General features: G+C 43.5%; 1 protein-coding gene across 1 annotated transcript; it reads left to right on the forward strand.

Annotated features, from left to right (window-relative positions):
• The first annotated feature begins 979 nt into the window (after positions 1-979).
• Positions 980-18880, forward strand: LOC118855545 (centrin-4-like). The gene is made up of 5 exons (XM_036765667.1): positions 980-1164; positions 13604-13750; positions 14507-14635; positions 17714-17851; positions 18343-18880. The coding sequence occupies exons 1-5, from the start codon at positions 1162-1164 to the stop codon at positions 18430-18432; spliced, it is 507 nt and encodes a 168-aa protein (XP_036621562.1). The 5' UTR covers positions 980-1161; the 3' UTR covers positions 18433-18880.
• Positions 18881-21333: the final 2453 nt, after the last annotated feature.

The raw sequence follows: 21333 nt of genomic DNA on the forward strand, positions 1-21333 counted from the left end.
ATCCATCTATCTATCATGTTTGTCTGTCTCTCTGTCACTCCGTCTCTCTCTCCTCCCTCTATACATATCTCTTTCTCTCTATCCGTCTGTCTTATCTGTCTATCGTCTGTTTGTCTCTCTCTGTCTCTATCTCTCCCTGTATCCGTGTCTCTCTTTCTATCTATCCGTCTCTCTGTCTTATCTAGCCATCCATCTATATATCTGTCTGTCTATCCATTCATGTATCTACGTGATTACACACACACATGACCTGGAGTTACAAGAGAAAGATTCTCATTTAAGAAAGACGACCCGATGTTCGGCGATATTCAGCGACCTGCCCAAATCAATCAGTGAACACTTGTTGAGCACCTACTGTGTACCAGGCACTATGCTAAGCCCTGGAAGAGAGTTAAACCCAGGTGTTCCGCGTGCCCTGCCCCTCCAAGCGCCTCTCCCCTCCCTCCTCAGATTGGAGGTGGAGGCGGATGATTGACAGATTGGAGACTTTAGGACCGACAGAGATACAGGGTGTTCCAAAGAGGGGCGCGCCTGCGCCGGAGAGCGCACAAGCACGCGCACACACGCAGCCTCGCACCCCTCCCTTGCACAACCGTGGCTCTTTACACACTCACTCCCCACCCCGCCCCCGCCGGGGTCTCCAGCGCTTGGCTCGCACGGGGCACGCGCACACACACGCACGCACGCGCACACACTCGGAGCCTAACGGGCGCCCGCGGCCTGGGCCTCGGAGTGTCGCGGCCTGTCCCCGCAGCAGGCCCCAGGTCCCCCCACACACCCTCTTGAGGTCCCCCGCTGACCTCACCGGCGCAGCCCCACGTTCAGCCAGGCCCCGCTGCTCCAGCCGCCAACCTCACCAGACCCCGAGTGCGCATGTGTACATGGGAGAAGCGCAGTCGCTAGGCAACCCCCACCCAACAGCGTCTGTTAACTCCCGGGGCGGGGGAGGGCGGTGGCAGCTGAACCGCCGTCCGATTAGTGGAGAGCGCGCGAGTGGGGCGGGATCTCGGGGGAAGCCGTCCTTCCATTGGACGGCCCGGAACGGCGGCGCGAAGTCAGGGGCGGGGCCAACGAGGGGGCTACCTTGGCAACCACCGAGCAGACTGGGCTGCGCCAGGGTCAGAGCCGCTTCAGGCAGCGCGGAGCCCCATCTCCTGCACCATGGTGAGCCAGGGTGGGCGGGAGCAGGGCAGGGAAACTGAGGCAGCTGCGGGGTGGCGAGGCGCACGGGTGCGTAGTCCTCCTCCTTGTTAGTGTTCAGGCATTTCAGTCCTGTCCGACTCCGTGGCCCCATTTGGGGTTCTCTTGGGAGACACTTGAGCTGTCTGCACGCCCTTCTCTAGCTCATTTGACAGACGAGGAAACCGAGGCAGACAGGGCGAAGTGACTTGTCCAGGGTCACACAGCTAGGAAGTGTCTGAGGCCAGATTTGGGTTAACAGGCCCAGCACTCTGTGCACTGTGGGGCCCCTAGTTGCCCATAGCCCTCCTCTTGCAGATGGGGAAACCAAGGCAGCCCTCACACTTTGGCCACATCTTGAATGCAGGCCCGGGCAGGTGCCCGGGCAGACGACAGACAGATAAGACAGACGGATGGAGAGAAAGAGATATGTATAGAGGGAGGAGAGAGAGACAGAGTGACAGAGAGACAGACAAACATGATAGATAGATGGATAGATACATGGATGGATGGGATGGGACTGGGGTCCACGAGACCCCAGTTCAGATTCTGCCACAGTCACTGGCTGTGCGGCCCTGAAAAAGTCATGGAACCTCTGTGTGCCCTAGAGGTAAAGTGCTTAGCCAGTGCCTGGCACAGAGTGAGTCTATATGAATGTCAGCTGCCATCATCATCATCCCCACCACCACCACCACCATCACATCATCACTATCACCATCACCATCATCTCAGCACCATCACAGGCGTGGTCATCACCATCATCACCATCACAGTCATCACCATCATCATGACAATCATGGTCATCACCATGATTACCATTATCATGATCATCGCCACCACCATCATCATCATCATCATCATGACAATCATAGTCATCACCATGATCATCACCACCATTATCACCATCACAGTCCTCATCATCATCACCACCACTACCACCACCATCATCACCATCATCATCATCACCATCATCATCATTACCATCATGGTCATCACCATCATTATCACCATCATTATCATCACCACCACCATCATCATTACCATCACAATCATGGTCATCATGATTACCATCACCACCATCATCACCACCACCACCATCACTATCATCATCATCACAGTCATCATTACCACCACCATCATCACCACCATTATCACCATCACAGTCCTCATCATCATCACCACCACCACCATCATCACCATCACCATATCCTCATCATGTCTGGGTGTAGGGCTTTAGGGATGGCATAGCTGCACAGTGTGTGGTTCATGCAGGCACCAGAGGAAGGAGCTCCAGGGGTAGCCTGGAGAAGTGAAAACTCAGGGGGATGACAACATTGGAGGCCCCTCCTTGCTCTACCTGCTACTGGGACAGCCTTGGTTAGGGGCCGCAGGGCAGATGTAAAGACCCTGAAGCTGGAGTTGATGTTCCAGGAGGGATGTCAGAACCAAGGGCCTTGCAGGGAGGGCAGAAGGAAGGGCCGGGGAGGGGGCATGACTTGGATGTGATGACCCACCCCTGGGGGACAGAGGGAGGGAGTTGTTAACCCAAGGACAGCCTCAGGAAGCACAGAAGCATGGAGGATTGGGGTGAGGTGAGGGCACTGTGCAGGTCATTTTGGTGAGAGTGAATGGTATGAGGTAGGGGTGCAATCATTGGAGGGAGTCTTTCAGGCCAGGACTACAAATAAGCATGACACAAGAGAAGGAGAATTTGATGGAGCAACCCTGGGCTCTGCAGGCCCTACAGAAGTGGGGGAAGAGGAGTAGAAAGAGTGTTTTATGCTTGGGCATGGAGAGGGGACCCAGGGGAGTTTGGAAGAGTGAGGGAAGCAATCAGGGAACAGCTTAGTGTCTAGTCTGTGCTGAAGGTCAATCAGTAAAAGCAAATAGTGTCACTGGATCAAGACAGAATAGAAGAGAGACTGGACTGAGCAGTGTATCTGGAGACAGTGGAGCTAGGCTCAAGTCTTCCCCTGGATACTTAATGCCTGGTGAACTGAAGGCCCTCCCTGGGACTTAGTTTTCTCATCTGTAAAACAAAGAGGCTAAACCAGGTGGTTTTTGAGGTCCCTTCCAGCCCTCAATGGATGCGCCTTCCCCCTCCACTGTGAGCCAGTGCATGCAGTGACAGTGGACCACTTGCCTAAATGTGGGGTCAGGCTCTATTTCTTCTGCCCCTTCACCCAGGCACCCCACCCCTAAGGTTTACTTGAAACTTAGGTTCTGCTCTAAGTCTAAGATCTCCCCCAAATTGGGAAAGTACTCCATGTAAAATGCAAATCAAGTCTGGGTCAAATATATATTTCTAGCACAAAAAATAATGCTGATTTCAAAAGGTTCTCACATGCCTGTCCCAGAAATGTTCTGCACAACTAATAAGTAGTATTCTGTCAGGAGGTGGAGACTTAAAACCATCTAAACACAATAAATTGGCCATGACTGTTGAACCCCAGGAGATGATGTGCCTTCTGATGTGTCCTCTGACTCACCCTTCCTCCACCTGATAAGTCTTCCCCAAGAGCACAGCAGTAGATGCAGCTGGCATGGACCAAAAACCAAGAATTCCCAGCCCTATTAAACTCCTAGGTTGGCCAAGATGGCAGAGTGAGGAAGGAACCCCCTGAAGCCCTCCCAAATTCCCTTCCAAATAATTAGAAAACCACCTCAAAATTAATCTAAGGAGCAGGGAAGAAGTCTACCAGCCAGGCAGGAAAGGATTTTAAAAAGCAAATTAGAGAAGTACATGAAAAATTGGGAAAAGAAATGAGAATAATGCAAGAGAATTCTGAAAAAAGAGTCAATAGCATAGGAAAAAATATATACACATTTACTGAGGAAAATAACTCCCTAAAAAATAGAAGAAGGCAAAGAAATTTATGATTACAACCAAGAATCACTGACCCAGCAAAACTGAATATAATCTTTCAGGGGGAAAAATGGATATTTAACAAAATAGAGGACTTTCAAGCATTCCTAATTTAAAAGACCAAAGCTGAATAAAAAATTTGACCTCCAAATACAAGACTCAAGGGAAACATATAAAGCTAAAAAAGAAACAAAGAGAAAACATAAGAAATTCAATAAGGTTAAACTGTTTATATTTCTATGTGGCAGGATAATATTTGTAACTCATAAGAACTTCATTACTATAAGAACAATTAGAAGGAGTAAACATAGCCAGAGGGTGTGGATATAAGGTGATTTTGATAGGATAATAACACCCCCCACCCCTGCCAAAAAAAACACAAAATAAAGGAGTGAGAAAGAAAATTACACTGGAAGAAGGGGGTGGGGATTGAATGGGGTAAATTATCCCACATAAGAGAAGCACAAAGGAGCTATTATAATGGGGGGGGGGATGTTCGGGAGGGAGGTGGTGGGCAAAGCTTAAACCTCACTCTCATCAAAACCTGGTAATTATCAAAACAATCTGATACTGACTAATAAATAGAGTGGTGGATCAGTGGAATAGATTAGGTACAAATTACATTATAGTAAATGACCATAGCAATGTAGTGTATGAAAAACCCAAAGATCCAATTTTTTGGAACAAAAACTCATTATTTGACAGAAACTGCTGGGAAAACTGGTAAAGAGTGTGGCAGAAACTAGTTATAGACCAATATCTCACATTGTATACCAAGATAAGGTCAAAATGGGTACCTGACATAAAGGGTGATATCATAAGCAAATTAAGAGGGCATGGAATAGTTTATCTGTCAGATGTATGGCTAAGGGAAGAATTTAGGATCAAGCATTACAAAATGTAAAATAGATCATTTTTATTATATAAAATTAAAAAGTTTTGCACAAACAAAAACAATACAATAAGTATAAGGAAAGCAGAAAACTGGGGAGGGGGGGATTTTGCAACAAGTATCTTTAATAAAGGCCTCATTTCTCAAACATATAGAGAACTGAGTCAAACTTATGAAAATATAAGTCATTCTCCATTTGATAAATGGTCAAAGGTTATGAAAAGTCATTTTTCAGACAAAGAAATCAAAGCTATCTATAATCATATAAAAAAAATGCTCAAATCACTATTGGGTACAGAAATGCAAATTAAAACAACTCTGAAGTACCACTTCACACCTATCAGAGTGGCTAATATGACAAAAAAAGTAAAATGTTGAATGTTGGAGGGGATGTGGGAAAACTGGGACATTAATGTACTGTTGGTGGAGTTGTGAACTGATCCAGCCATTCGGGAGAGCTATAAAACTGTACATACCTTTTGATCCAGCAATACCACCACTGCTAGGTCTATATCCCAAAGATATCCACAAAAGGGAAAAGGATTTATTTGTACAAAAATATTTATAGCAGCTCTTTTTGTGGTGGCTAAGAATTGGAAATCAAAGGGATGCCCATCAGTTGGAGAATGGCTAAATAAGCTGTGGTATATGATTGTAATGGAATATTATTGTGCTATAAGAAATGATGAGCAAGTGGATTTCAGAAAAACCTGGAAAGACTTATATGAACTCATGCAAAGAACTGATACTGAGTGAAGTGAGCAGAACCAGCAGAATATTGTACACAGTAACAGCAACATTGATGAAGAACTGTGAATGACTTAGCTCTTCTCAGCAACATAATGATCCAAGACAATCCCAAGGGACTAATGATACTATCTGCCTCCAGAGAAAGAACTGATATTGTCTGAAAACAGACTGAGCCATGCTATTTTTCAGTTTCTTTCATTTTTTCTTTTATTCAAGTCTTCTTGTACAAAATGACCAATGTAGAAATGTTTTACATGACTGCACATGTATATCATATATCTGATTGCTTACCATCTCAGGGAGGGAGGATATAATTTGGAACTCAAAACTTTAAAGTATTAAAAAATTTTTAAAAACAACTCATAGGTGATTTTGTAGCCTGGACATGCACAACTCAGGTTCAGTCACCTCAGTCAGACAAAGAAACAAATAAAAGAATGATCCTGGGACCAAAGCTCAATCTGGCCTCCTTGGGTCTCCCTGCTCTGTCTGCCTCTGAGGAGGGATCATCAGGATGCTGCTGCCAGAGAGGAGAAGCCTGCCCACCCTACCCTGAAGGCCCTCAGTCTCAGACAAGGGTGGAATCGCTGTCCTTTAAAGGTTCTCCAAGTCATTGCCTCTTCTTGAGGAGATTGCTCTGTCATGCCCCCAGTACTGAGTCCTTCACTGTTGAGCCACATGGGGCCAGCCTGAAGGAACCTGGCATTTCATCATCCCCAAAGCGTCCAAGCACTGAGTGAGCAGATTGTTCACTGGAACCAGGCAGGTTAGCTCTGCCCATAGCCCAGTAATCCAAGCAACAGACCAAGGACTTGAGCTACCGTGGTGGCATAGAGAAGAGTAGGCCGAAGCAAGGAATATCAGAAAAGGTTTGGGAATCCTCCTGGAATGCCTTTTCTCCTCCATTTTCTTTCCTTTCTCTTCACTAAACTCTTAGCTTGCTCTGGCTGAAACATGTCATTTATAGGGGGAATCAGTGTGATGGTAGTTGTAGGTCCACATTAATTTCTCCTAAATGATCTTAAGAATATCCCAAAGGCCTAGTTAGGCTGTGGCTACATCATCATTATTGTAACCTAGCATTTGAAGGCATTGGAATTGGAATCCAGCCCCAGCATTGACTCTTTTGTGATAGAAGGAGGGATCCTTGAACATGATAATTTGTTTTATTTATGAAGAACCTTGTTGGGGGGAGCCAAGATGGTGCTGTGAAAGGAGGGAACTACTGGAGCTCTCCCACAAATTCTGTCAGATACATCTAAAAAAGTGAATCTGAGCAGATTTGAGAGAGTTAGAAGCCACTAGTGGACTCAGTGGAGCAGGAACACTGGGCACAGAACGGGCACCAGACCACACCAACCAGGAACAGCAGAGGAACCCAGCCAGAGCACCTGTCTGGGAGAGGTCTGGGAGAGCACGGGCTCACGAAATGCCAGAGCAGGAGCAGGCCCAGGGCAGAAGTACTGGCTATGGCAGTGATTGATTCCCAGGCCTCTCAGCCCAGGACAGGAGTCTTTCAGAGCTATGTGAGACACCAATGCAAAGCCTATGGCCATGGGAACAACTACCCTTGAGGCCTCCAGCCCACAGTCTAAAGGTTTGAAACTTGCCTTCTTGAAGTTCCAGGAGCCATGATGAGCAGATAAAACAGCTCTCATCCCTTTGTCCCCCAGATAATAATCCCCCAGGAGAAGCCCTGAAATAGAGGAACCAGAAGTGGGTCTTCAGTAGCCTTTTAGCAAGAGAAGTTGAGGACAGGGCCTTTTTTGTGGTGGTGGTGGTGGAAGGAGACTAGTGCAGGAAGAGAAGTGTCCCATCAGGCCCCACCTCAGCAGAAAAGCAGGAGTTCCTGAGCCCCAGGGGGATGGAGCTAACAAACGGTCAACACCAGGACCCCATTGACCAGGACCCTAGACTTACCTTCGCACAGCTGGGTGAAGTGGCAGACACCAGCACAGACAGCAGCTGAGAGCACTGGTGCTATATAGTGCTGCCACAGGGGAAGAGGAGACTTACAGCAGCCAGACCACTCCTCCCCCACCCCTCACGAAACCAGAAGCCACAGCACACAAAGTCAGTAAGCTCCAGAAGCAGAGATCCACTTTAGAGGCCAGGGGGAAAAAAAAAACCAAACACCATGAAAAAACAAACTAGAAAGCCAAAGACTATTGATTCCTATTATGGAGACAGGGAAGATCAAAATACCAATTCAGAAGAGGACAGCATTGACCCTATACTCACATCTGAAACCTCAAAAGGGAATGTAAACTGGTCTCCAGACCAAAAAGCATTCCTGGAAGAACTCAAGGAGGACTTTAAAAACCAAATTAGAGAGGTAGAAGAAAAAAAGGAAAAAACATTCACTGATGAGAACAAATCTTTAAAAAGTAAAATTTGCAAAATGGTTAAGGAGGTTCAGAATATAAATGGAGAAAATGTCTCGTTGAAAAGCAAAATTAACCAAATGGAAAAGGAAGTAGAGAAGCTAAATGAAGAAAACAATACATTAAAAATTAGAATTGGGTAAGTAGAAGCTAACGACTCTATGAGACATCAAGAATCAAACAAAATCTAAAGAATGAAAAAAATAGAAGAAAGCATGAATTATCTGATTGGAAAAACAACTGACCTGGAAAACAGATCCAGGAGAGATAATCTAAGAATTATTGGTCTACCTGAAAGCCATGATGAAAAAAAGAGCCTGTACAGTATCTTCCAAGAAATCATCAAGGAAACTTCCCCTTTGTCCTAGAACCAGAATCCACCCATCACCCCCTGAAAGAGATACCAAATTGAAAACTCCAAGGTATATTGTAGCCAAATTCCAGAACTATCAGGTCAAGGAGAAAATACTGCAAGTAGCCAGAAAGAAACAATTCAAATATCGTGGAACTACAGTCAAGATCACACAGGATCTTGCAACTTCTACAGTAAAAGAAAGGAGGAATTGGAATATGATATTCTGAAAGGCAAAGAAGCTTGGACTATAACCAAGGATCAACTACCCAGCAAAATTGAGCATAATTTTTCAGGCAAGGAGATGGACATTTAATGAAATAAGGGAATTCCAGACCTTCCTGATGAAAAGGCCAGAGGTCAATTGAAAGTTTGATCTTCAAATACAAAACTCAAGAGAGACATAAAAAGGTAAATGGGGGAAAACTATGTAATTCAATAAGGGAAGATTATTTACATCCTTATGTAGGATTACATTGATTTATATATGTTTTATATGTATACGTGTGTGTGTGTGTGTGTGTGTGTGTCTGTGTGTGTGGAGAATGGTACAGTAATTACAACAATTGAAAGGGATATACACAGACTGAGGGTGTCAGTATAAACTAAATGATATAATGATAAAAAACATAAGGGGTGCAAAGGGATTGTTCTGGGAGAAGAGGTAAGGAGGAGGTAGAAAAGGGTAAATTTTGCCACATGAAGAGGCACAAAAACATAGAGGGAAAAAAGGGAGGGAGAAAAGCAGTGTTTGAGCTTTACTCTAATTGGATTTGGTTCAAGGAGGGAATAACATACTCTGATAAGTACAGTATTAAATTTGTCCTACAGGCAGTAGGAGGGAAAAGGGGAAAGAAAAGGGTGGGCATAGATAGAAGGGAGGGAAGAAGTTGCAAGGGGAAATAGGTAAGATAAGGGAGGAGTGTCATTAAGGAGGGAAAATTGAGGAAGACAGTGGTCAAAAGCAAAACTATTTTGAGGAGTGGAAGGGAGGAGAAGGGAGAAATAAAAAGCATAAACAGGGGTGGGGAATAGGATGGAGAAAAAGAAGCGGATAGTAATCATAACTGTGAATGTGAATGGGATGAACTCTCCCATAAAACAGAGGCAGATAGCAGAATGGATTAAAAACCAAAATCCTACAATATGTTATTTACAAGAAACACATTTGAAACAGGGGGATATACACAGGGTATAGGTAAAAGGCTGGAGTAGAATATATTATGCTTCAGCTAAAGTAAAAAAAAAAGCAGGGGTAGGAATTCTAATCTCAGAGAAAGCAAAAGCAAAGATATATCTAATTAAAAGAGATAAGAAAGGACACCATATCCTACTAAAAGGCACCATTGACAATGAAGCAATATTATTACTTAACATATATGCACCAAGTGGTATAGCATACAGATGAGGAGAAGTTAAGGGAGTTACAGGAAGAAATAGACAGCAAAACTATACTAGTGGGGGACCTTAGCCTTCCCCTCTCTGAACTTGATAAATCTAATCTCAAAATAAACAAGAAAGAAGTTAAGGAGGTGAATAGAATTTTAGAAAAAGGTAGATATGATAGACCTCTGGAGAAAACTGAATGGGGATAAAAAGGAATATACCTTTTTCTCATTGGTACATGGCACATACTCAAAAATTGACCATGTACTAGGGCATAAAAACCTCACAATCCAGTGCAGAAAGGCAGAAATAGTTAATGCACCCTTTTCAGATCATGGTGCAATAAAAATTATTTGTAATAAAGAACCATGGAAAAATAAGCTAAAAATTAATTGGAAATTAAATAATCTGATCCTAAAGAATGAGCAGGCCAAAGAACAAATCATAGAAACAATAACTTCATTCAAGAGAATGACAATAATGAGACAACATACCAAAACTTATGGGATGCAGAAAAAGCAGTTGTCAGGGGAAGTTTTATATCTGTAAATGCTTACATGAATAAAATAGATAAAAAGGAGATCAATGAATTGGGCATACAACTGAAGACATTAATAAAATTGAAATCAAGAAAACTATTGAACTAATAAACAAAACTTAGAGTTGGTTTTATGAAAAACCAATAAAATCAATAAACCATTGGTTAGTTTGATTTAAAAAAAGAAAGAAAAAAACCAAATTACCAGTATCAAAAATGAAAAGCGTGAATTCACCTCCAATGAAGAGGAAATTAAAACAATAATTAGGAATTATTTTGCCCAATTGTATGCTCATAAATGTGACAACCTGAGGGAAATGGATGAATATTTACAAAAATGTAAATTACCCAGGTTAACAGAAGAGGAAGTAAAATACCTAAATAACTCCATCTCAGAAAACAACAATGAGCAAGCCATCAATGAACAACCTAGGAAAAAATCTCCCATACTTTATAGACTATTTGGGAAAATAGGTGAAGATTGAGTCCTACCAAATTCTTTTTATGACACAAATATGGTACTAATACCTAAACCAGGAAGAGTCAAAACAGAGAAAGAAAATTATAGGCCAATTTCCCTAATGAATATTGATGCAAAAATTTTAAATAAAATATTAGTTCCAGCAACTTATCACGAGAATTATACCCTATGACCAGGTAGGATTTATTCCAGGAATGCAAGGCTGGTTCAATATTAGGAAAACTATCAGCATAATTGACCATGTCAACAGCAAAACTAGTAGAAACCATATGATCATCTCAATAGATGCAGAAAAAGCCTTTGACAAAATACAACACCCATTCCTATTAAAAACACTAGAAAGCTTTGGAATAAACAGAGTCTTCCTTAAAATTGTAAATAGTATCTACCCAAAACCATCAACAAGCATTATTTGTAATGGGGATAAGCTAGATGCATTCCCAATAAGATCGGGGTGAAACAAGGATGTCCATTATCACCCCTATTATTCAATTTGGTACTAGAAATATTAGCAGTAGCAATAAGAGAAGAAAAAGAAATTGAAGGAATTAGAATAGGCAAAGAAGAAGCTAAATTATCACTTTTTGCAGATGATATGATGATTTACTTAGAGAATCCTAGAGAATCAAGTAAAAAACTACTTGAAATAATAACTTTAGCAAAGTTGCAGGATATAAAATAAACCCACATAAATCCTTGGCATTCCTATACATTACCAACAAAGCCCAAAAGCAAGAGGTAGAAAGAGAAATTCCATTTAAAGTTACTGTAGACACTCTAAAATATTTGGGAGTCTACCTGCCAAGACAAACCCAGGGCCTATATGGACAGAATTACAAATCATTTTTCACACAAATAAAGTCAGATCTAAATAAATGGAAAAACATCAGTTGCTCATGGTTAGGTCGAGCTAATATAATAAAAAGGACAATTTTACCTAAATTAATTTACTTATTCAGTGCCATACCAATCAAACTACCAAAAAGTATTTTACAGAGCTGGATAAAATAATAACAAAATTCATCTGGAAGAACAAAATGTCCAGAATATCAAGGGAATTAATGAAAAGAAATGCTAGAGAAGGTGGTCTAACCATACCATATGTTAAATTATACTATAAAGCAGCAGTCATCAAAACTACTTGGTACTGGCTAAGAAACAGAATGGTGGATGGGTGGAATAGGTTAGGTACACAAAACACAGTAGTCAATGACTATAGCAATCTACTTTTTGATAAACCCAAAGAATCCAGCTTCTGGGCTAAGAGTTCGCTATTTCACAAAACTGCTGGAAAAAAATTGGAAAATGATATGGCAGAAACTGGGCATAGACCAATATTTTATACCATATACCAAAATAAAGTCAAAATGGGTTCATGATTTAGGAATAAAGGCTGATACTCTAAGCAATTGGGGAGAGCAAGGAATAGTTTACCTATCAGATTTATGACCCAACAAGAGATGGAGAACATTACAAAATGCAAAATGGATAATTTTGATTATGTTAAATTGCAAAGTTTTTGTATAAACAAAGCCAATGCAACCAAGATTAGGAGGGAAGCAGAAAATTGGGAGAAAATCTTTACAACCAGTATCTCTGATAAAGGCCTCATATCTAAAATATACAGGGAACTGAGCCAAATTTATAGGAATACAAGTCATTCCCCAATTGAGAAATGGTCAAAGGATATGCATAGGCAGTTTTCAGAGGAAGAAATTAAAGATATCTATAGGCATATGAAAAAATGCTCTAAATCATTACTGATTAGAGAAATGCAAATCAAAAGTTCCACATCTCTCCTGTCAGTTTGGCTAACATGACCAAACAGGAAAATAATAAATGCTGGAGACGATGTGGGAAAATTGTTACATTGTTGGTGGAGTTGTGAATGGATCCAGCCATTCTGGAGAGCAATTTGGAACTATGCCCAAAGGGCTATAAAAATGTTCATACCCTTTGACCCAGCAATACCACTTCTAGGGCTGTATCCCAAAGAGATCACACAAGTAGGAAAGGGACCCATATGTACAAAAATATTTATAGTACCTTTTTTGTGGTGGCAAAGAATTGGAGATCAAAGGGATGCCCATCAATTGGGGAATGGCTAAACAAGTTGTAGTATATGAATGTAACAGAATACTATTGTGCTATAAGAAATGGGGAAGATATGGACTTCATAATAACCTGGAAAGACCTACATGATCTGATGCTGAGTGAGGGAAGCCGAACTAGGAGAACACTGTACACAACCACAGTCATATTGCTTCTGTGATGACTAACTTTGATAGACTTGACTGTTCTCAGCAATACAATGTTCAAAGACAGCTCCAAAGGACTCATGCTGAAAAGAGCTATCTACATCTAGAGAAAGAACTATGGAGTCTGAATGTAGATTGAGGCAAACTATTTGCTCTCTCTCTTTTTTTTTTCCTTTTCCTCCTCTTTTTTTAGTTTTGTTTCTTCTTTCTCACGATTCATTCCACTGGTCATAATTCTTCTTTACAACTTGACTATTGTATAAATAAGTTTAATGTAAAGGTATATGTAGAACATATATCGGATCCCATACTGTCTTGGGGGGGAGGGGAGGAAGGGGAAAAAATTTGGAACTCAAAAACTTGTGCAACTGAGTGTTATAAACTAAAAATAAAAAAAGCTAATAAAAAAGATTGAAAAAAAGTAAAGAACCTTGTCTACTATTTAACTCTATTTTTCTTGCCTCTCTAGTGAATGGAGTTTGACTTCGATTTAACTACTGTGTATTTGTTTTTACAGGCATCTAACTATCGACCAAGTACCAGTCAGCGAAAGAAGCCTAATGTAAAAGTCGAATTGACTGAGGAACAGAAACAAGAAATTAAGGAAGCCTTTGACTTATTTGATGTTGATGGGTCTGGAAGCATTGATGTGAAGGAACTGAAGGTTTGGAAAATTTCTTCCTCCTCAAAAATTCTGCAAAGTTTTTCATTATGCATAGTATTTTCCCAATCTACTTTTATTGTTTAAATATTATAAATGTATGCTAGAATTCTAATGGCTAATGGAAACTTTTAATTTAACATATATAGTTTTCCTGGAAACTGGTGGACACTATTTTCCTATTTCATGGTGAGAACAATCTAGCCATTTAGCTCAGTGATTTCTCCTCATATCCTGCTATGTAAAGCAGGGGCACACTAGGGCATGTATCCAGGTCAGCCGACGTCATTTTTTCATATTGGGCTGAATCCATCCTGATGATGGGACTCTGGTTGTGGCCAGGCCAGGCCTCAGTCAGATAAACAATCCAGTCCCAGACACCATCATTCGATCTTTTCCCACTTAGCAGAACACACCAGAGCTATGCTGTGATACCTTCGAGGACCCAGGGTCACTTCCTCTCATTGAAGTAGGACAATGGGACAGGCATTATCACCAGGTGAAATCTAGCATGGTGAATTTTTGGCCACATCCACTCTTGAGAACCATCTTCTGGGCTCTGGAAGGAGCGCCATCATCTACTGGGTGAAGGCAGTACCCACACCAGTAAAATGACTGAGAAGTATATTAAATGGTCCACAAGACCACACTGAGTGCACAGCTGTCTGCGAGGAATTTTTAAGAGAAAAATCAATATCTAATTTTAAATCATAGCTAATTTCAAAAAGATCTAATATAGCCATGTGCTTCTCATTTCAGATTGCAATGCGTGCATTAGGCTTTGAGCCAAAGAAAGAAGAAATTAAGAAGATGATTGCGGAGATTGACAAAGAAGGATCTGGCACCATCAACTTTGAAGACTTTTTCGCCATGATGAGTGTGAAAATGGTACAGTATTCTTGCCACTATTTTCAGAGCAAGAAATTTAAAAAATTTTAAAAAGTACTCACCTCACATCGTAACCTTTTTATCAATATTGTGATAAGAAAATCTGTGCCTGTTCAGAAGTAACTCTGTTTGAGGAGGACAGGACCCCAAAGATGGTAGCTCCTGAGGGTTCCCAACAAAGCAGTCATGGTTATCACAGGGCCTCAACCCCCTACTCCATGGTGGTTTTTAGAAGAGAAGAGTCAATTAAATACTTATTGTTCCTCAGAAGGGACATTATTCTGTGAGCTGGCCTCCTGCTCTATTGGGATCCAGGCCATGTCAGAATGGTGCTTCCTGGACTCCCTCCTTTCTCCACTGCTTTACCCACACCCACCACCTTCCCTCACCTTTCTGAGATGACTCTCCTTCTGGCTGGCCAGGGCAAATGCTGCTGGCTAAGCCTTGGAGCCCAGATCCTCCTGTTTCCTCTGGAGCCTCAGCATCTCTTCCCTGTTCCTCTCTCCTCCCCACCGAGGAATCTGTCTACAGACACACTTGGCTCTCCCCTGTTCTTAAAAACGAAGCCAATGAAACCCCCTTTCCCTTTACCCTGCTTCCTCCTTCAAACTCACTCTCTCTGCCTCTGCTTCTAGAAGATTCTGCGCAAGATTCCTCTCTTTCCTCACAACTTTCTCACTCTTCAGGCCCGTGCAACCTTCCATTCCTCCCATCCCCCACCATGACCTCTGGATTAGCAGATCTAATGACCTTTCTCCGCCCTCACCCCCAGCCCCCTGGAGCACAGTTGGGCCTAGTGACCCCATGATCCTGGCTCCTCCTCTGACATCTAGGGGCCTGCCCTCCCTCTTTAGCCATGCCCAGCCCCCTTTGCCTTCTGTTGTCTTTTGTTTTTCAAATTAGCAAGCATTTTCTATCCCTCCCACCTCTTACCATTGGAAAAAAAAAAAAACAGTGCCAAACTCTTGATGTTGTCATCCCTCACAGATGTTCTGCTTCCATGTTGATGAGCTCTGAGGTTTCCTTAGCTGATCACAGTCTGCTGTCATTCCACCTCTCCCTCTGCCTTACAGCCCCTGCCTGTATCCTTTGTCCTTGGTTCTTTCCTGGGTTGCCACCCTGCATGGGGGATGCTCTCCTCTGCACCCCATCTTGGCCTCTCAGTGGCCCGGCTCACCCATGAGCTGTCTCCTGCTCCGGCTCCCTCATCCCCTTCTCCTATCTCTGATCTTGCCTGCCAACCCCCAGCCCCACGTCACTCCTACCATCTGCCGTCTTCACTCCAGCTCAGGTGCCACATGACAAAGATGGAGAAAGTAAGGAGCTGTGCCGGCCGGACCCTTTGTGCTTCTCTTACGCTTAGGCTCCAAGTTGAGTTACGTTACATGGCCTTGTCTTCATGTCTTGTCGTCCCTACTAGATGTCAAGCTCCTTGAGGGCACATCTGGATTAAATGATGCATGGGGCCCACCACACTCCCAAGTGTGGCCCAAACCAATGAAAATGCAGCTGGGAAGGATCTAACAAAGTAAATAGAAATACCATAAAACAGAACAAAGTCAGTATGCAGCTGCATCTTGTATACATTTGTGGCTTCTGTTTCTATTTGAGTTTGACCCCGCTGGCCTGGACCTTGTTCATCTTTGTCGCTACCCCGTGATCTGTCACAGGGCACCAAGCAGTCAATCAACAAGCATTTATTTAGTGCTCACCATGTGCCAGGCATTCTGCTAAAAAGCTAAAAGGACAGGTGCCTTCAGAGTGAGGAGGGGATCAGACAGACACATGAGACACACACAGGAGATGGAGCCTTGGAGGGGGAAGGCCCTAGCAGCTGGGGAGAAGGGAGAGGAAGCCAAAGGTCTCCAGAAGGAGGAGGAAGCCAGGGATTCTAAGAAGCAGAAGAGAAGAGGGAGATTGCCGGCATGGGGAATGTCTGGTGCAAAGGTGCTGGGGAGACGGAGTGTCCTGGATGGGCAGCAGCAGCAGGGCCATTGCAGCTGCATTACAGGCACACTGTGGGATGGGGGAGGATATGCCAGGAATGCCTGGTGGTGAATAACAGATCCCCAAGGGAATGAGCAGCCTCTGGAGTGTACCAATTAAGGTCCAGACTGGTACTTCAGGAAGATCGCTCTGGAGAGTCAAGCGGATCCAAGAGAAGAGGGATTCAAAGGCTGTTGCCATAGTCCAGGGAGGAGGTGACAAGGGCCTGAACTGGGGTGTGGCTGATTGATTTTGTGGGATGAGAGTGAGAAGGATGCCGGTGAGGCTGAAAACCTGGAGGAGTCTGGAAGCTCAGGAGACTGGGTTTGGGAGAAAAGAGACTGAGTTGTGTTTGGGATGTGTCGAGGATATTGTCGGGATCTTTGAGGAGAAATGGTGGCAGGGGCATAGAGAAGGGAAGTGGGGAATGATCATTTTCAGGAGACAGGAAGGACCAGCAGACATTTTGCACTAAGTGTCAGGGAAGGTTGCACAGAGAGTGTGGGGCTGCAGAGGAAGGCATCACGGGACGGGCAGGGGAGTTTGGAAAAGACCGAATTGGGCTATTGTAGGCTTTGATCAGCAAGATGAAAGATTAGTCTGAAAACTTCTTCACCAACTACCAAAGAATTATGGGCCAGATATAATGAATTAGCACTATGTCCTCAAGATAAGGTGACAAAACATCCCTGAGTAAAGTAGGAATCTTATGAACTAATAATGGAGAATTCTAATACTTAAAACACTCACCTAGTATCCTTGGTATCTGGTATTCTAGGCTCACCCCTCCCATCCCCTCAGAAGCTAAGTCTCAGACTTCTGTGGGCCCACCCTAGGGGGAGACGCCCATGGCTGCAGTGACTGTCCACACTCCACCCTCACCACTCTGCCTAGCTCTGGGAAGAGGGGGTAATCATGGGGCTGAAATGGTCAGGGCTCAGGCTGCACATGGAACCCCAGGGAACGACAAGGTGGGCCCGAATTGGTAGGTGTGGAGTGTGTCTGTGAGTATCCTTTCCCCATTAGCGCTTTGTGCTTGTGTGAGCTGGGCACAGCCCGGGCTTGCATTTGACTATTTTTTCTTTTTTAAAGAGTGAAAAGGATGAAAGAGAAGAAATTCTGAAGGCCTTCAAATTATTTGATGACGATTGTACAGGAAGTATCACCCTCAAAAATATTAAGAGGGTCGCTAAGGAGTTGGGAGAAAATTTATCAGATGATGAACTTCAGGTAAATGTGTTTTCTCTCATTAGCGATATATCTCTGTTCTTCAGCGATCCATCGTCTGAAATCAAAGCCAGAGCTAGAGTTTATTTGGAGGAAAACAAAGTCTTTGGAAGATAAAGGAATTTAAACCTCCATGCAGGAAAGCATTGCACAGGTCCTGACTGCTCCTCCCCTTCCCAACTTATAAATGCTCTCTCTTGTCTCTTAGTAAACCAAAAGAGAGGGACGTGTGTCCGTGTGTCCATACGTGTGGCCGTATGTGTCTGTGTGTCTCTTACGAGAGACTGTTCTCTCCTAGGAACAAGAGGGAGAAAAGGCCCATGTCTGAGGGTCTGCCAGACACTGGCTAGAACGCACCCCGGTCCAGAGACAGGTGGTGGTGGCAATGATGGAGAGCCACAAGGGGGAGCCAGAGAGCCGAGTCCCAGAGCCTGTGCAGGGCAGGGCCGACCCAGCTGGATTTCAGATTTTGTAATTAAGTCTTTGTTTTACAGGAAATGCTGGACGAAGCTGATCGTGATGGAGATGGAGAAATAAACGAGCAAGAGTTTTTGAGGATGATGAAAAAAACCACCCTTTACTGATGCTAATTCTTCTGTAACTGTGTCCAAAAGGTTGTTACTTTTTATTGTTCTATGCTTTAATCCCTCCATATTGGCTGTCTCACTCTTTAGATTATACTGATGGGGTTGTACCTTGTGGCCAGCTCTGGGGACACGAGAAGACTGGCTCCCAGGAACCCGGCCTGCCTCTTAAGAAGGGAGGACTAATTAATGGCAAAGCCCAGCTTGAAATCCCAGGTCAAAGATACAAAGCTTTCTTCCCTTTTCTCATCTCACTGATCCAGGGCTCTAAGAGCAATAGGCCAAGAAAGATTTCCCAACAGAATTCCCCAAGGAATAAATGAACTTTTGTTTCCTTTTCTTTGCACAAATTTAAAAGTAGATAGCGAACTTTTTGTTCTCACTAAAAATAGTTGTTCGTTTGTATAGGGTGTGAAATAAAACTATATTGCAAGGATACTCTTATCAAGCATTCAGACTTAATCGGATTTTTTCTCTGTAGCAATTAAACACACCAGTTGTCTTCATTTTGTAAAATAATATCAGACTATAAAAACCTTCCACATTATCTAGTCTAATCATCTTTTCCACTCACACCTGAAATTTTGCAAATGAGGAATTTGAGACTCAGAGGATAATTGACTATCCCAAGGTCACACAGCTAGTTAGTCAGTATGCATTTAATTGAGCACTTACTACGTGCCAGGCACGCTGGTAACTGCTGGGGATGCCAAGAGATGAAGGCAGCGGAGAATCAGTTAGTCTTCACAACATCCGTGTTCACAAAGCTTAATTTTTCCAAATCATTTTTAAGTACGTAAATTGCTTTCAGACTTGAAGCTTTCTTTCCACTCTTGTTTAGTCGGCCTTGGTTTTTCTCAGTGATCTAGATTGGCTGTTTCCAGACTGTACCATCCTCTGTTCACATAATACTAAGAAGAAAAGAGCAAATGAATGAGACAGCGATGCAGAGTAGCAATCAGGCTGGCCGGTGATGCTGGAGATCTGAGTTTAAATCCTGACTCTGTTACACAGCCCGCTGGACTTTGGACTTGTCGCCTTACTTTACCACCTTCACTGGGAAATTGAGGGAGTTAGCCTAGATAGATGGCTTATGTCCCCTTCAAGCGCTTAATATTCCTCTCCCCTCCCTAGAATTCCTGCAGTCCAGGCAACCAGCCTTGGAGCCACATGGGCAGTCATGCTGAAAATAAAACTTCTCAAGCCAGATCTGGTTAATTTGGGGCCATACCGAGGGGAGTGTGTAGAGCTGGATTGGAATCCCACCTCAGAGCGATACTTCCCGGTGTGTGAATGGGGGTGAATAGCTCCTGATTCCTCATCTATTAAATACCCTTGTCATAGGTTCTTTTAAGGAAAGTACTCGGCAGATCTCAAAGGGACTCTCATGACAGTAGATGGACATGGCCTAGTGGATGCTGAGCAGGAAGATCTGGGTTCGAGAAGTCCTCTGCCACATCCTGGCTGTGTGACTCTAGGCAAGTCACACTCTTCTAGAGATCTGGGCAACTCTAAACTAGAAGTTACAGAAAAGGTGCTGACCCACGTTGGTAATGGGAGTTTTTCCCATCTGGGAGTTCCAGCCCAACTGGACCGATGACTTCATTAGTATAGAGAACTTGTAGATGAAAGTAGGTGTACAGCCGGGACCCAATTAGTGTGGATAAAGAATGCCATGGTCAGACGTGGTAGAATTCCCATTGCAATGCAAACTACTCCAGGTTTGTATCTCATAGCTCTACTATACCACATTCTTCAACTGGGTCCCAAACTGACCACGTCTAGACCTGAGAAGTGATATTTTCAGTATGATCGCCCATTTGACACAAGGGCTACTACTTGGAAACATGCATGTGAACATTCATACGTACATGTTGTCTGGTCCTGTGATTTCTTCTGTATAGGGGATTCCCAGTGTAGAAACATCCTCCATTGGTACAGCCTGGCAACTCATCTGCATTCATAGTCTTGGTTACCTGGGGCCCTGGGACTTTGACTTAGAGGTGGTAGCACAGCTTGGACATTTCAGAGGTAGGATGTGAACACAGGTCTTCCTGACTCCATCATGGCAAACAGCCTCTTGCCCACCTGCCTCTTCATTAACATCTTTGTCAGGTGACAACATTGCGCCCCTTACCAGGCTAATTCATGCAGCTCTATCTATTGACTCAATACCAGCAGTTACAGGAATGTAAGAATTTCTCTATCTTGGGGTTCTGTTGAGCCTTCAGAAGGCACCACTGGAAATCTATGCCCTGAGGACTGAGAAGCTGTGTCACGAACGGTTTGCTGTTGAGCAGTCCGATGAGCAGGGATGCTATCTCATGATACACACCCTTCTCTACTTCCTAATAGACTTGACTGCTGTAGTTTACCAAAAGGAGAGATGTACGGAGCAGCCCTGGAGCAGACAAGGTGCCTTATTTTGGAAGTGTTCTGATCAGTCCAGACTGGGATGGTTGTGAGCTGTGACTCCAATTAAAACTCAGCAATACAGATGATTGCCGTAGAACCCAGAGTGCCATGTTGAAAAATAAGATGTCTGTGTAGTCATGTTCAGTGCCCTCCAACAATCCCCTTTACGGAATCCACAGAATTGTATCACAATGACCAAAATTGGATTGGAAGGGACCTCGACAGCTCTCTAGCCCACAGAATCAATCTTTTGTAATAAACATGCCTGACAAGTGGCCATCTAGTCTCTGTGTGAAGACCTCCAAGGAAAAGGAGCCCACCACTTCCTAAGGAAAACCATTTTCAGAGAGTTCTAATCATTGACAAATTTTTCCTGATGTTGAGCCTAAATTTGAATTTTTCTACCTCTACCTGCTTGCTTCTGCTATCTACCCTCTGGGGTTGGACAGAACAGGTCTAATGTCCTGTTCCATGTTATAATGCATA

This window comes from Trichosurus vulpecula, chromosome 6 (genome assembly GCF_011100635.1).
Source record: "Trichosurus vulpecula isolate mTriVul1 chromosome 6, mTriVul1.pri, whole genome shotgun sequence".
Taxonomy (NCBI): Eukaryota; Metazoa; Chordata; class Mammalia; order Diprotodontia; family Phalangeridae; genus Trichosurus; species Trichosurus vulpecula.

Excerpts from the sequence above, each read along its gene's own strand:
- LOC118855545 (XM_036765667.1), top strand. Across the intron at positions 14,636-17,713 it reads CCATGATGAGTGTGAAAATG|AGTGAAAAGGATGAAAGAGA; the intron begins GTACAGTATTCT and ends TCTTTTTTAAAG. Across the intron at positions 17,852-18,342 it reads TATCAGATGATGAACTTCAG|GAAATGCTGGACGAAGCTGA; the intron begins GTAAATGTGTTT and ends TTTGTTTTACAG.